The 15,145-nt window shown below is 46.9% G+C and overlaps 1 protein-coding gene across 2 annotated transcripts; it reads right to left on the bottom strand.

Annotated features, from left to right (window-relative positions):
- Window positions 1-245: 245 nt before the first annotated feature.
- FAM53A (family with sequence similarity 53 member A) lies at window positions 246-14,927 on the bottom strand. 2 transcript variants are annotated; one of them, XM_082223245.1, is made up of 5 exons: window positions 14,770-14,927; window positions 11,343-11,565; window positions 9,264-9,318; window positions 6,434-7,233; window positions 246-1,555 (listed from the first exon to the last, which is right to left on the bottom strand). In XM_082223245.1, exons 2-5 carry the CDS (start codon window positions 11,418-11,420, stop codon window positions 1,244-1,246), a joined length of 1,245 nt encoding a protein of 414 aa, XP_082079371.1. In that variant the 5' UTR covers window positions 11,421-11,565; window positions 14,770-14,927; the 3' UTR covers window positions 246-1,243. The 2 variants fall into 2 exon arrangements, with proteins under 2 accessions (XP_082079371.1, XP_082079370.1); XM_082223244.1 differs by having other exon boundaries at window positions 6,434-7,236; window positions 14,770-14,926.
- Window positions 14,928-15,145: the final 218 nt, after the last annotated feature.

The following is a 15,145-nucleotide window of genomic DNA, read 5'->3' as shown; positions in this document are numbered from 1 at the left end:
CTCCCTCGGCCAATAAGGTGAGATGAGCGCCGCAACCCCAGAGTTGGCCACGGCTGGACCTAATGGTCAGGGGTCCCTTTACCTTTGCCTTTACCCCTCCTCTCATTGTTGGGAGGTTTTGACTGCTACACGCAAGTCAAAGAACAGAGCTTCAAGCAACTTCCAATTCACAAAAGTGGGTTGTAAATAGAATACAAAAAATGTTACATAAATTCTTTTTTTAAAAAAAAGAGTTCAGACAAAAGTGCAAAGCAAAATGTCATTTATTTAATTCAAGGACCAGCTTCCTTCTAATATTGCTGAAAATATTACCTCTTGGGGAACATCATTCCAAATTCCCTTCCTAGAAGTTCGTCAAGTGCTTTTTGTCATACATTCCTCTTAACCGCAGAAAGACCAAGGCAGTGGGCAACGACTGGCAATCCAATCCAGCATTGCTTCAGGCTACAAAACCATTTCAATCGGAAAAAGGTAACCGGAAGGTTTTGAGAGAAAGAATCATAGTGCTGGTTCACAGAAGGTGCTATGTGCCAACGTTTTCTATGCATGAATGTTCTTATGCCTTCTCGTGCCCTCTGTGTTCCCATGGGAAAAAATGGCACATGGATGGGAAGGTAAACCTGTATTCTCTTAACACCCGGCTGCTAAGATCTCCATGACTGGGCAGCTCTAAGAAAGACTACTTTGGCAATCAGGAATAACCTGGTATGTGTAAACGTCTGGCTCACATGCGGATTATTCCATGCAAAGACAGGCAAGCACAAGTCAAATGGACATTCAGTGGCGACACTGGTGTGTGAACCAACTGTAACTCATACAGAAAGTCATTTCTACATGAAGTTCAAAGCAACTGACCAAACAAACAGTTGCAGGTTTTGGATCAATCATGTAAGCCATTTGATTATGTTACTGACTTGCAAGTTAAACTCCTTAGCGAGAGACATTAAATCCTCAACAGGAATCACTACATCCAGGTTACAGCACGGAATGCCATTCCAAGAATTACTGAGCTGGGGGGAAAGAAAAACACGAGACATTGGGAGTTGTCCAGATCCAAAGGATTTCTTGACCTACCACCTCCTAAAGATCTACCATCCGGAGCTAAATGCCCTTATTATCCCCACTTGAAACATTTCCTACACGTTGGCAGCATGTACAAGCAGAAACTCACAGACATAGCAATGTTATCTGCTAACATTTCTGCCGGCAAAATAAAAATCCCCTCTTTTGGCGGGCGTCTGTCTCAGTTGTTTTCGATCTGCTCTAGATCTAGACCTTCACAGTCCAGAGGAAAAATGCCTTCTTCGACGCTCTCACAGTCACTGGTCTCCTCTTCACTTTCACACATAGCAGCCTCTTCCTTTTTGCTGAAGCCGGCTTGCTGTGAGCCACGGTGCTTGGTATCACTATCCTCTTCTCGGCCGAAATCGGGAGTATTTATGTTCATAAGGTCATTCGAGTCGCATGGAGATGAGACAATGGTCTTCGTTTGTGCCTCGTCATTGTCATCATCCTCATAATCAAGCGAGCAGAGACTTTTTGAATTTCTTAGAGTCTGTAATTAAAAAGCACGCAATTAAAAATTACAGGGGAACCAAGAGGACAAGAACTTTTAAAAAGAATGGGGAAACATTATAATTTATTTAGGAGACCACCGTAAGCAGATGGAAACATTAGCAGGGTTCTAATCTCACTTGTAACGTAAAAAATACTATGGGTAATATGGGTGGATACAAAATATAGATTATGAAATAGTATGCAGTTGAAAATGTTGGGGAAGTCTCAAGATTCAGAGAAATCTTTATATACGGGTACAGTGGTGCCCCGCAAGACGAACGCCTCGCAAGACGGAAAACCCGCTAGACGAAAGGGTTTTCCATTTTGGAGGCGCTTCGCAAAACGAATTTCCCTATGGGCTTCCTTCGCAAGACGAAAGCCCATAGGGAAATCTCCGGGACAGCGGGGAAACGCAGCGCGTCTTCCCCACTGTCCTCGGACCTCCTCCGAAGGCTGGCGGTGGGGCGGAAAGCCCTTCTCCCCGCGCCAGCCTTCGGAAGGCTCCTCCGAAGGCTGGCGGTGGGGCGGAAAGCCCTTCTCCCCGCGCCAGCCTTCGGATGGCTGTCCTGAAGACTTGCGGTGGGAGGAGGGTTTTCCTTCCCACCGCCAACATTCAGAATGCTGTTCTGAATGTTGGCGGTGGGGAGGAAAAACCCTCCTCCCACCGCAAGCCCCGGGAACAGAGGAGAAGCGCTGCGCCCCTTCTCCTCTGTTCCCGTTCCTGTCCTGAAGGCTTGCGGTGGGGAGAAAAGCCCTTCTCCGCACCGCCAGCCTGGCAAGCGGTTTCCATAGGAACACATTAATTGATTTTCAATGCATTCCTATGGGAAACCGTGCTTCGCAAGACGAAAAACTCGCAAGAAGAAAAAACTTGCGGAACGAATTAATTTCATCTTGCGAGGCACCACTGTATGTATTTGGTATTTTTATCAACTTTTATTTGTAAAATGAAATAAAAATAAAAATTAACAGCATGCAATTAAAAATTATAGGGGGTAAACCAAGGGGCATACTACAGCTATAGTACAAGCAAATTTTGAACAACTGTTTCCATCTATACCAGTTAGCATTTGTTCTTGGTTCAACAAAAGTGATCCATCTAGTCGCTGAGGAATAATGTATGCAATATTCTATATTTTAATACAACAGTATGTGACTGTGAAGCTCTGCACATGCTTTGGAAAACAATTCCTTTATAGCTTTACTCTATGTGCAGCAAGTACAGAACTTTTGCCACCCCAACAGAGGAAGCCAACATTGGCTCAGGCAAACATCGTGGGCATGGGAGTGAAGGCAGTCTTTAGCATATGCACTGCCAGGGTGCAAAGATCCACCCAGCGCCCCCGAATTTAGTAAGTTTTGTGTGCATGGCGCCGTTGAGAATGACAAGCACCGCCGTTGTGAATGGTAAATGAGTGCACGAAGTCAAAAGTCTTTTAGTGAAACAGTAGGTATATATTTTGGTAATACAGTGGTGCCTCGCAAGACGAAATTAATTCGTTCCGCAAGTTTTTTCTTCTTGCGAGTTTTTCGTCTTGCGAAGCACGGTTCCCCATAGGAATGCATTGAAAATCAATCAATGCGTTCCTATGGAAACCGCCTTCAGACCAGGTCCGGGGACAGTCTGTCCCCCGACCTCTTCTGAAGGCTGGGGGGGGGGGACAAGGGCTTTTCTTCCCACCCCCAGCATTTTTAAAAACCCCGGGACAGCGGAGGACATCTCCGCTGTCCGGGGCGATTTAAAAGCCTCTAGGAAGGCAGGCAGGGGGGACAAAGACTTTCGCCCCCCGCCAGCCTTCAGAAGAGGTCCTGGACCTCTTCTGAAGGCGGGCGGGGGGCGAAGGTCTTTGCTCCCCCCCCCCCGCCTGCCTTCAAAAGCCGTCCGGGACAGCGGAGAAACGCAGCACGTTTCTCCGCTCTCCCGGGAAGGCAGGCAGGGGGGAGCAAAGACTTTTGCCCCCCGCCGGCCTTCAGAAGAGGTCCAGGACCTCTTCTGAAGGCCGGCGGGGGGGCAAAAGTCTTTGCTCCCCCCCGCCTGCCTTCAAAAGCCGTCCGGGATAGCGGGAAGCGCTTCCCTGCTATCCCGAACTGCTTTTAAAATGCTGGCGGTGGGGAGCAAAGCCTTTCGGCCCCCGCCGGCCTTCCTGGACCTCTTCTGAAGGCCGGAGGGGAGGGGAGGCTTTGCTCCCCACCGCCAGCATTTAAAAGAGGTCCCCGGAGATTTCCCTATGGGCTTTCTTCTTGCGAAGCAAGCCCATAGGGAAATTCGTCTTGCGAAGCAACTCGCAAACGGAAAACCCTTTCGTCTTGCGGGTTTTCCGTCTTGCGAGGCATTCGTCTTGGGGGTACCACTGTACCTAGGTATATATGTATTTTGTGTTTCTAGGTTGATCAAAATTATTTATTACTTCATAACAGGTAGTTAAGATCCCATAGAACAATGATTGCCAACCTCTTTAGATGATTGGGCTCATTGCACATTCTGAGTGTTGTGAAGTCCAGTGACAACATGGCTGCCACAGGTATGTGGCATAACACAAAATTTCGAGTCTGTACAATCATGGTTCCCTCCGCCATAGCTGTATTTTGAGGCTAGAGAAAACTTGACCTATTGAATTTCTGCCTGCCATGCAGCTTTTAAAGGCACAAAAAACCCAGTCCCTCACCACAACGCTAACCCTAAAACAGAGCCTAGGCTACCATCCTGTCCACTTAGTTGTTAGTAAGTCCCAGTAAACACAGACAGATTTACTTCTGAGTAGACAGTTACAGCAATGTACTGTGAACTATACAGTGGATTATTAAGAAGTCCCTGGTATCATAGTAGTCCCTATTCTCACATGCCTAAGCCTCTCCACATTTTTTTCACAATTTTAATTTTTAAAGGATTAGTCATTGCTCTTTAGCCTAAGAGAACAGATAAAGCACATTTCCTACCCTCCAAAGGACAGCTAGAGAAGTAAGATACATGCCCTGCAGTATCTGCCCTTTTTTGACTCATGCAAACTCCTCTATTCAAGGAGCCTATGCCCCCCCCCCATGCTTAATGGGACACACTAGAGCATGGGTAGGCAAACTAAGGCCTGGGGGCCGGATCAGGCCCAATCACCTTCTCAATCCGGCCCACGGACGGTCTGGGAATCAGTGTGTTTTTACATGAGTAGAATGTGTCCTTTTATTTAAAATGCATCTCTGGGTTATTTGTGGGGCATAGGAATTCATTCATATCTATATCTATATCTATATCTATATCTATATCTATATCTATATCTACACAAATATATTCATATATATTCATTCTATTCTGACCTACCACAAGGTCGGAGGGACAGTGGACTGGCCCCTTGCTGAAAAAGTTTGCTGACCCCTACACTAGGGCAACACTGCCAATCAGCAACACCTAGATCTAGCACAAACTCCCAATTATTATTATTATTTTAAACCACTAGCTACCACTAGCAGTAGTTATTCCTCTGTTTTGAACTGGTGGAAGCTAAGCAGGACCAGCTACAGTTTTAGGGATACCAAGCAGTGCACCCTTATTCCGCCCGCCCCCCATCGCACATGCTCACCGACAATGCTTACTGGGTAGCAAGATGGTCCTGCAGCAGCAGTAAAATGGGAAGCAGCAGCCCCAAGGCCTGACATAGCAACCCTCCAGAGTGAAGAGCACTGTCGGAGAGTTAGCATGGCTGCTTTCTGCAGCTGACCAGCAAGCAGTCCTCTCAAAACCAGGCTGCAAAAAGGGGAAAGGTTAGAGCCCCTCACTTCGGCCCACTGCAGTCAGCGGACAGCAGCAGGGGACCCTGCTATGGCCTCAGCAGTTGCCCCCCTGGGTGCTCATCCTGACCCTGCCTTCAAGGCCAATGGACAACTTTACTCATGAAGGGATGAAGCTACTGGGATTTACATTTTTGCTGGAGGACACATTGGAGATTGGTTTTTTATGAAAGTTGTTACGCCATATGTTTGCATAAACCAACTGGCTTAAGTATGTGATGATGATGATGATGATGATGATGATGATGATAACTCTATTGTTTGTGCCCTACCCATCTGGCTGTGTTTCCCCAGCCACTCTGGGCGGCTTCCAGCAAAATATATATAAAAAAAGTGTCAGAAATTAAAAACCTCCCAGAACAGGACTGCCTTCAGATGTCTTCTAAAAGCTGTGTAATTCTTTATCTCCCTGACATCTGATGGGAGGCTGTTCCACGGGGAGGGCGCCACTGCCGAGAAGGCCCTCTGCCTGGTATTGCTTTCAAGTCTCACTTGAAAAATTAAGATTATTACAACGACAGTTTCTCAAACTCACTGGGTAGATAACTTGGATTTTGAGATAATCGCCTGCCACAAAAGCCAATTCAAAGTTTCAGGGAACAAATCCTGCTTTCTCTTTTTTTTCAACTTTGTGTAATGCCACAGTATTAATCCCCTCCCCAGAAGGTGTAAAAAGGCACTAGATTAACAGAGGAACTAGAGACCTAGCTAAAGAGGACCATCCTATTTGTAGCTGTATAAAGGTAAAGGGACCCCGGACCATTAGGTCCAGTCGTGGCCAACTCTAGGGTTGCGGCACTCATCTTGCTTTACTGGCCAAGGGAGCCGGCATACAGCTTCCGGGTCATGTGGCCAGCATGACTTCTGGCGAACCAGAGCACCGAAAGGAATTTATCTACGTGCACTTTGACGTGCTTTCGAACTGCTGGTTGTCAGGAGCAGGGACTGAGCAATGGGAGCTCACACCATCGCGGGGATTCAAACCGCCGACCTTCTGATCGGCAAGTCCTAGGCTCTGTGGTTTAACCCACAGCGCCACCTGTGTCCCTTTTAATAGCTGTATAGCATAGGTTTAAACACAGACAGACAATCTCACCCGAGTCATTTTTAAAAAGTCCAACGAGGGGCGATTCCATCGGACGTCTTCTTCTCGCCTACGCTTGAGTCTGCTTTTCTTCTCATTGAGGACACAAGGCTGTGAGCGGCATCTCAGTAAACCCTGACGCCGACTGAGCTCTGGCGTGGAAGTGGGAGTGCTGCTGGCTGAAGACAAGTTATTTCCCGTCCTGGTAATATGTTCCTGTGACAGGGAAAGGCGGCGTCTCGGATTAAAGTCGTAAGACCTTCCGGAATTCCAACGAATACTCGAACTGGAGCTTCCTTCGCTGCAGTCTACAAAGCCACTGCTAGCAGAGGACGGCCTGGGAACAGGGGAAGTGTTGAGGTTGGCGATTTGGATGACATTATTCCAAGAATGCCCACTGTGGGGCAGGCCGGTGCATGTGTTTGGCTTTGAAGCGGTGCTCCCGTGGCTATTGCATCGCTGCAAAGTGGTGCTGCCTCCGCTGTTGCATCGCCTCTTCGACACAGGAGTCCAGATCTTTGAGCTGCCAGGTTTCCACGGCGATCGGCACCGAACCAGCTCGTCTGGTTCGGAGAGCGACCTGCAGTGGCGTTTGGTAGGGGGCGTCAGCGGGTGCCTGGACTTCTCGTTCAGACTGAGTTCACTTATCCATCCCGAGACGAGAGACTGGCCCGGCGATTCTTGCTGCCAGTGTAAATCCACACGGGTCACGCTCGAACTGAAAGGACACAACGGCAAAGAACAAACGGACTTCTTGTTTGGTTCAGTTCTGGCCCGACAGTCCCCATGGGACGAATTCCAAGGGCCTTCTTCTGCTGAGCAGAAATGGGGGTGAAAAAGGGAAAAGTTTGCCATCAAGTCAGCAGTATTATTAATTTTATGCCACAAAGCGAGGGGAGGGAGGGAGGGAGGGAGGGAAAGGGCAAACATTCCACTACTCTTTTTATTTTCTTCAAACAATGCTAATAAACATTCCCATGAGGTGGCTTCAAAAAGCAAGGTAACAGAGCTTGTGAAACATAAACCCACTGTTCGATAGCACATCACCTGACTTACATCAGGAGGCATTTCATCTGCATACTATAGTAAAATACTTCCTCACAGCAGTTTAAATTTAAGGTTTTATTTCAACATCTCTAGTATTAACGTGCCCAATCTTAAAGTAATTAAAGGTAAAGGTAAAGGGACCCCTGACCATTAGGTCCAGTCATGACCGACTCTGGGGTTGCGGCGCTCATCTCGCTTTATTGGCCGAGGGAGCCGGTATACAGCTTCCGGGTCATGTGGCCAGCATGACTAAGCCGCTTTTGGCGAACCAGAACAGCGCAGGGAAACGCCGTTTCCCTTCCCACCGGAGCGGTACCTCTTTATCTACTTGCACTTTGATGTGCTTTCGAACTGCTAGGTTGCCAGGAGCAGGGACCGAACAACGGGAGCTTACCCCGTTGCGGGGATTCAAACCGCCGACCTTTTGATTGGCAAGTAAGGTAGCTTTCATACGATTATACTGGTTGTTTTTTCATGGTTAATGGGTTCTTTATTTTGAATTGTTGTGTTTCCCTGATGTTTTGCCTGCTTGCTTCATTATGCTATCATGAAGCAATACAACCACATTCACCAAGGCAGCGGCCTCTTCAAACTGTTTCGTTTCTTTCCAAATATAGTCTGGCTTCTTTCTCGGAATGCCTCGCGGTCCATTCATCTCTCACATTCATGAAAATATACATGAAAAACACTTGGTTTCATAAAGTTTAGCGTCTCTATAGAAAGTTGTGAGTGTTAGCCCAAAATCCAGCCAACAGGAAGCTTCTGTCTTGAAAATAGGAAAGCTAAAGAATTTGGCTGAGAGTCCTGGAATAATAATAATAATAATAATAATAATTATTATTATTATTATTATTTTATTATTATTTATACCCTGCCCATCTGGCTGGTTTCCCCAGCCACTCTGGGCAGCTTTCAACAGAACATTAAAAACAGAATAAAACTTCAAACATTAAAACCTTCCCTAAACAGGGCTGCCTTCAGATGTGTTCAAAAAGCCGGATAGTTGTTTATTTCTTTGACATCTGATGGGAGGGCGTTCCACAGGATGGGCGCCACCACCGAGAAGGCCCTCTGCCTGGTTCCCTGTAACCTCATTTCTCACAGGGAGGGAACCGCCACAAGGCCCTCAGAGCTGGACCTCAGTGTCCAGGCTGAACGATGGGGGTGGAGACACTCCTTCAGGTATACTGGGCCGAGGCCTTCATCTCCCCTCCAAGCCTGGGAGGCAGGGCATGGATGGACTCCAGCTACAAAGTGAAGGCTGCTGAACGGACACTTGGGCTGCGGTGCTGTTTGGGGGATTATGGTGGGGGAAGAGTTGTTGCTGTTGGTTTTTTGTATCTTTATTTTAGTTTAAAACTCAAATATTTTAGTTTCCTCATATCATTCATATGGAAATTGTTCAGTTTAGTTTTGTATTTTTAACCGTTTAACTTCTTGTTTATGACTACTTTTGTTATGTTGTAGCTGTGTATTTTTTTCATGTTGTAAGCTTCCTTGAGCATGGTGTGAACTATGGAAAAACAGCAGACAAATAAAATAATGTTTGTGTACATTAATGAAACACGCAACAAATAGGTAATTAAACAACTAAAAGCAAGTGAGACTAGCTACAAAATGTTGCAGAACAGAAGCTCCTGCTCAAAATATTCCCTCCTCACACCCACCCCAGGTTTTCCCATTTCCCTTTGGTCACCAAGCATTCTGTGCCCAAACAACAACAGCTTGCTCAATGCTATTTCTTCGTTATATTTAGAACATGATCTCAAAGACAGCCCAAAATCTTAGAACTTACCACTGATTTCAAATGGGAGCAGGCTATGACTTTCATTCTGCTTCTCAGATGAGTACTGAAATAAGAGAAAGATAAATACTGTACAATTCTCCAAGTGAAGTTGTCAGTTGGTTAGTGGTTCCCTCCATTTTGAAATAAAACAGGAAGCAGCAATGCCTACCAAGGCTAAGCTATATGCATGTATATTTTACTCAGAAGCACGTTCCACTGAATTCAATAAGGCTTACTCCCAAATATACATACTTAAATACTTATAGTCCTTCCCTCCATAAGTCACACTGTTAGAAAGCCACCTAAGGCTTTTGAATTGAATATGGTGCTTCACAAATAGACATCTAGACCCCCGATAATAAATATCTGATGCAAAATGATAACCCTGTCAAATCACTTTGTAACTGTGATTAAAACAGATTAAAGCAGAACAAAAAAACTGTCCACTAAGTCCAACAAGGTCATTTCAATTCAAAAGAGAGCCTCTCAATAAGGGTGAAGTAATTCGAAGAAAGCTGAAAAGCAGGAGTAATAGGACTGTCAAGTGCATTACCGTATTTTTCGCCCCATAGGGCGCACCGGCCCATAAGACGCACCTAGTTTTTTGGGGGGGAAATAAAGAAAAAAAAATTATTTCCCCCCCCCAAGGTGGTAGGCTGGGGCGGGGGAAGCCCGAGCTTCCCCCGACCCCAGCCCCCAGAACAGGCTGCTCTCCGCAAGCCCCCGCGGCTTGCGCAGAGCTACCCGAAGCCCCGGCGCGACTGCTCCGTGTGCCGGGGCTTTGGGATAAGAGGCAGCTCTGCGCAAGCCGGGGTAGCCCTCTCCCAGCTTGCGCAGCGCTGCCTCTTATCCCGAAGCCCCGGCACGATGAGCAGTCGCGCTGGGTAGCTTCCGGATAAGAGGCAGCGCTGCGCAAGCCAGGGGAGGGCTCCTGTGGCTTGCGCAGAGCTACCCGAAGCCCTGGTGCAACTACTCAGCGTGCCGGGGCTTCGGGGTGCAGGCAGCGCTGCGCAAGCCGTGGGAGCCCGGGGGGAACTCCCGCGGGCTCCCACGGCTTGCGGATATCTTCCTGAAGCCTGGAGAGCGAGAGGGGTCGGTGCGCAGCGAAAGCCTGCATTCGCCCCATAGGACGCACACACATTTCCCCTTCATTTTTGGAGGGGAAAAACTGCGTCCTATAGGGCGAAAAATACGGTATTTATGCAGGTGCTCTATCACACAGGGATAGAGAGGCCTCCTGGGGGCATCTCCCCCAAATTATGGATTCAAATTCAAGTTTCTTTCAGAAGCATTGCGAGATCTACCCATTTGTGTTCACCTTTGGGGTTTAGGGTTAAATTTGGAAAGGTTAAGGGGAATTTGAGCAATCCTTTCTGTACAGCTGGGCGGGGGGGGGCCTTATATGCTGTGGTCTAAACCACTGAGCCTAGGGCTTGCTGATCGGAAGGTCACGGTTCGAATCCCCGTGACAGCTCCCGTTGCTCGGTCCCAGCTCCTGCCAACCTAGCAGTTCAAAATCACGTCAAAGTGCAAGTAGATAAATAGGTACCGCTCTGGTGGGAAGGTAAATGGTGTTTCCATGCGCTGCTCTGGTTTCGCCAGAAGTGGCTTAGTCATGCTAGCCGCATGACCTGGAAAAACTGACTGCGGACAAACGTCGGCTCCCTTGGCCTGTAAAGCGAGATGAGCGCCGCAACCCCAGAGTCGTTTGCGGCTGGACTTAACTGTCAGGAGTCCTTTACCTTTTTATGTACCTGCTAAAGCAGATCAAGGCATTTTGGAGGTTTATGGCGTTGCCAATTTTTTGGGAAAAACTGACCAGGGCTCTGTTCAGACCCTGCACCTCTATCACGCAGCATGGCTTTTCTGGAGGGGCAGAGAGGGGGTCCTCTCTTTTGGAGCAACCAAAGCTGATTGCTGCTGCCTCCATAGTAAAAGGGGGGAAAGCCTATTCCCAAAGCAATGTGGAGCACCCATCACAAATAAGGGGAAACTGCCATGCCTCCACCTGAATGCAATTCATATGCTCGGGAATATTTCCCTCCCCTAAGATGCACACTCTATGATAATGCACAAGGATATTCTTACCAGATTAATATTGAATGTTTTACATGCCAGGTCATCCAAAGTCTGATTTTGCAGCTTTTCCGTTATTAGCGTTACCATGGTCTCTTGCTGCTTACACTTTTGAGTGCTGGAGGCACAGGCACCTTCTTCCAGTATTAGCCAACCACTTCTGGGTATGGGCACTTCAGAAGTTTTGCCTTCATCTTCTAGATGGGTACAGTTCCTCAGTGCGTTGTGTACATTTCTAAAAAAAAAAGTAACAAATATTTAGCTTAAGCACGATTGGATAACTAAATGAAGTTTTCTGCAGCTGCATCAGATATTCAAAGCTCAAGACAAAGATACATTCCAATAGATCTGCACGCTACAAAAAAAAAATTATCTGCTCTAGTAGAACCAGTGTGGTGTAGTGGTTAAGAGCGGTAGTCTCGTAATCTGGGGAACCAGGTTCGCGTCTCCGCTCCTCCGCTTGCAACTGCTGGGTGACCTTGGGGCAGTCACACTTCTTTGAAGTGTCTCAGCCCCACTCACCTCACAGAATGTTTGTTGTGGGGGAGGAAGGGAAAGGAGAATGTTAGCCACTTTGAGACTCCTTAAAAAGGGAGTGAAAGGCGGGATATCAAATCGAAACTCTTCTTCTTCTTCTTCACAAATGGGTCTACTCACAATGATGCGCACAGAAAGCTTTCCACTCCTACAGTTTTCTATGGAAAAATATATACATTTCTAAAAACGTTTCATAAAAATTAGTAACTTAATGAACAGATGCAGTACCAAGGCAAACTAGGCCAGGACTGGAGAACTAGATTTGGGCAGCAGGCCTGATCCTTATTTTCCCTAGCACTCCCCATGGACCAAGAGACCCATTGTTTGCCCATGTAGTTGGAAATCAAAGTATGCCAGCAAGCAGAGTCCTGTGCTCTGCAAGCCCCAGCAATCAGTTGATCATCTCTGTCCAGTGCTTAGCATGCTCACACTTTTACCAATGTTGTGTCTTTACCTCCCCACACTTGAAAATATAAATACAGTATGAGGTGCCGGGCAGGTGGTCATGTCTTGGCTGAAATGGCCTGGAGGATCAATGTAGGTTTGAGGCTTAAAATTCCACATTTCTGAACTAGGCAGTTTCACAGTTTTAATTAACTTTTCCCAGGCATGCATGTATCTGAAGAAGTGTGCATGCACACAAAAGCTTATACCCAGAACAAACGTAGTTGGTCTCTAAGGTGCTACTGGACATTTTAATTTATTTTTATTTTCCCCGAGGCAACTATCTCTGAGAAGTGTGACATTTCTGCCATGCACAACCATTTGGCCATGCTAAAATCAGCAAATTTTTCAGATGATTTGAAAACACCCTATTAAACTGCATACTTTCTCTGAATAAAAAGAGGTAGAAAACAACCCTTCAACCCTCTTCACTCTCATTTTAACACAGTCTCATTTCTCTTGGGAATTTGTGGCCCCTTTTTACCGGGACATCATTGATTGTCATAACTATGACAACTCTGAGAGAAGATATGATAGCCAACAACAAATATCTAAAGAGTTGTCATGTGTGAGATGGAGCAAGTTTCCTCCTGCTCTGGAGGGTAGGGCCTGTATCAATGGGTTCAAGTTACAAGCAAGGAGATTCTGACCAAGCAGGAAGAACTTTCTGGCATTAAGAGCTGTTTGACAGTGCATCAGACTCCCATGAGAAATGGTGGACTTTCTTTCCTTGTAGGCTTTTAAGCAAAAGTTGGATATGCATCTGTCATGTATGATCTAGCTGAGATTCCTGTATTTCAGGGGGTTGGACTACATAGACTCTATGATTCTATGATGTTGGGAGCTCCTGGAGAAGATGTGATTCAAGTTAGAAAATTGCACCAGAATGGCTTCGTATTTCTTATGGAATATGGCACATCTGATAATTTGCAGCACTGTTTTCTTACACGGGATCATTAGCTGAAAAGCAATGGTAACTGATAAGCATCTTTTGCCTGCATGTTTTATGATGGATCACATATTACAATTAACTTTTCTCTGAACTCTCACAAGCTGCGCAGGTAAAAAACGGATAAGAGTTCTGTGGAACTGAAGCAGTATCGGTCCAATTAAATATCACCGGTCAAATTAAACACTTAAAGGTCTCCAACCATTTGCCTCAGAAATAATAATAACTACTATCATTATCATACATTACAATAATTATCATTTATTATAACTATTATCATCACCATTTATAAAAATTCGTATACCACCCTTCATCCATAATTCTCAGGATGGCTCACAACATAAAACTGCAATATAAAAAAAACAAATAAACAATAAACATAACAAAAATGAACCAATAAAAGTATCATTTCCGCTGTTGTTTGGATCAGGCTGAAGCAGTAGTTAGTAAACACACACAATGGTGTATAATTTGCCTAAAAGAAATGCCTTCCAGTATAGTTGGAAATGTGAAAGAAACAGCTTTTCATTTTTACGGAAGTTGTTGCTTTACTTTTTAGATAAGCCATGGGAGGCGGGGACAGGGTCCCTGGACGCAGTTGGACTACAACTCCCATCATTCCTGACTGCCGGCCCTGCTGACTAGGGATGGTGGGAGTTCTAGTCCAACAAGATATAGGAACGCCCCCCCAATACACCTCGAGGTTGAGAAAGGCTGCTTTAGATCAACGGTTACAGATAGGTAGCCGTGTTGGTCTGCCATAGTCAAAATAAAAAAAATCCTTCCAGTAGCACTTTAAAGACCAACTAAGTTAGTTCTTGGTATGAGCTTTCGTGTGCATGCACACTTCTTCAGATACCTGAAGTGTGCATGCACACAAAAGTGGTATCTGAAGAAGTGTGCATGCACATGAAAGCTCATACCAAGAACTAACTTAGTTGGTCTTTAAGGTGCTACTGGAAGGAATTTTTTTATTTAGATCAACGGGTTTTGCGAAGTCTCTAACGGGACCCCCCCCCCCCGCCCGCAAAGCACCGAATATTATTCCAGGTACCAAAGGCAACCCGTTAAGAGTTTACAGCACGCCTACCCCGCCCCTCACAAACACCAACACCCCCCTCCCCAAGCGCCTCACATTAATAATAATAATTTCTATTTATACCCCGCCCTCCCCAGCCAAGGCCAGGCTCAGGGCGGCTAACAAGCAATAATGAAAAACAACTTGAATGAATACAACTTAAAAACAAAATTAAAATAAAACATTAAAATATTAAAATGTAGCCTCATCGCAGGAAGAGAAAGGAAAAGAAAAAAGAATAACATTGGGCGCCCAACCCCCCCCCCCAAAGGCAATTATTTACAACGCTACTAAACCGCGTGCGCGTGTCCTGAGGCGCAAGGGGGGAAGGACCGGGGCCCGTTCCTCTTCCGGCCCAGCCTCGACGCGTGTCCCCCGTTTCCCACGTTACTTCGGCTCACGCGTCACAAAGAAGGAAAGGCGCAGCTTACCCTCTGCGCAAGCGGCGGCAGCAGCCCTCACGGGCCAGTTATGGGACTCTCGGCGGCGGCCGCTTACGAGCCCCTCACCAGAGCGCAGCTCCAGCCGCCGCCGCCGCCGCTGCCAAGCAGCTGAGTGGAGCTCCGCGTTGACCGAGGAACAAAACACAGCAAGCCCCGCCCCTCGGAGCCGGCCGGCCGCTTCCCATTGGCCGGCTTCGCCGCCTCCGCCGCGCGCTGACCTCTCACCCCGTCGCCTTGAGCGGCGGGAGCCGGGCTCTGGCTCCGCCCACCGCCCGCGACCTGCGGGCAACTGCCGGCCTGCCCCGCCCACTGGGCCCTTCAAGAGCAGGCACTGCGCATGCTCGAGCCAGAGGCGGCGATGCCC

Source organism: Podarcis vaucheri, assembly GCF_965113315.1.
Source record: "Podarcis vaucheri genome assembly, chromosome: 5".
Classification (NCBI taxonomy): domain Eukaryota; kingdom Metazoa; phylum Chordata; class Lepidosauria; order Squamata; family Lacertidae; genus Podarcis; species Podarcis vaucheri.
This window is presented reverse-complemented; position numbering and strand designations above follow the sequence as displayed.

Bases quoted from the DNA above. Each gene is read 5' to 3' on its own strand.
- FAM53A (XM_082223244.1), bottom strand. From the start codon at position 11,420: ATGGTAACGCTAATAACGGAAAAGCTGCAAAATCAGACTTTGGATGAC. The intron at 9,319-11,342 runs GTAAGAATATCC...CTCTTATTTCAG, and splicing joins AAACATTCAATATTAATCTG to TACTCATCTGAGAAGCAGAA. The intron at 1,556-6,433 runs GTGAGATTGTCT...TTTTAATTACAG, and splicing joins ACTTTTTAAAAATGACTCGG to ACTCTAAGAAATTCAAAAAG.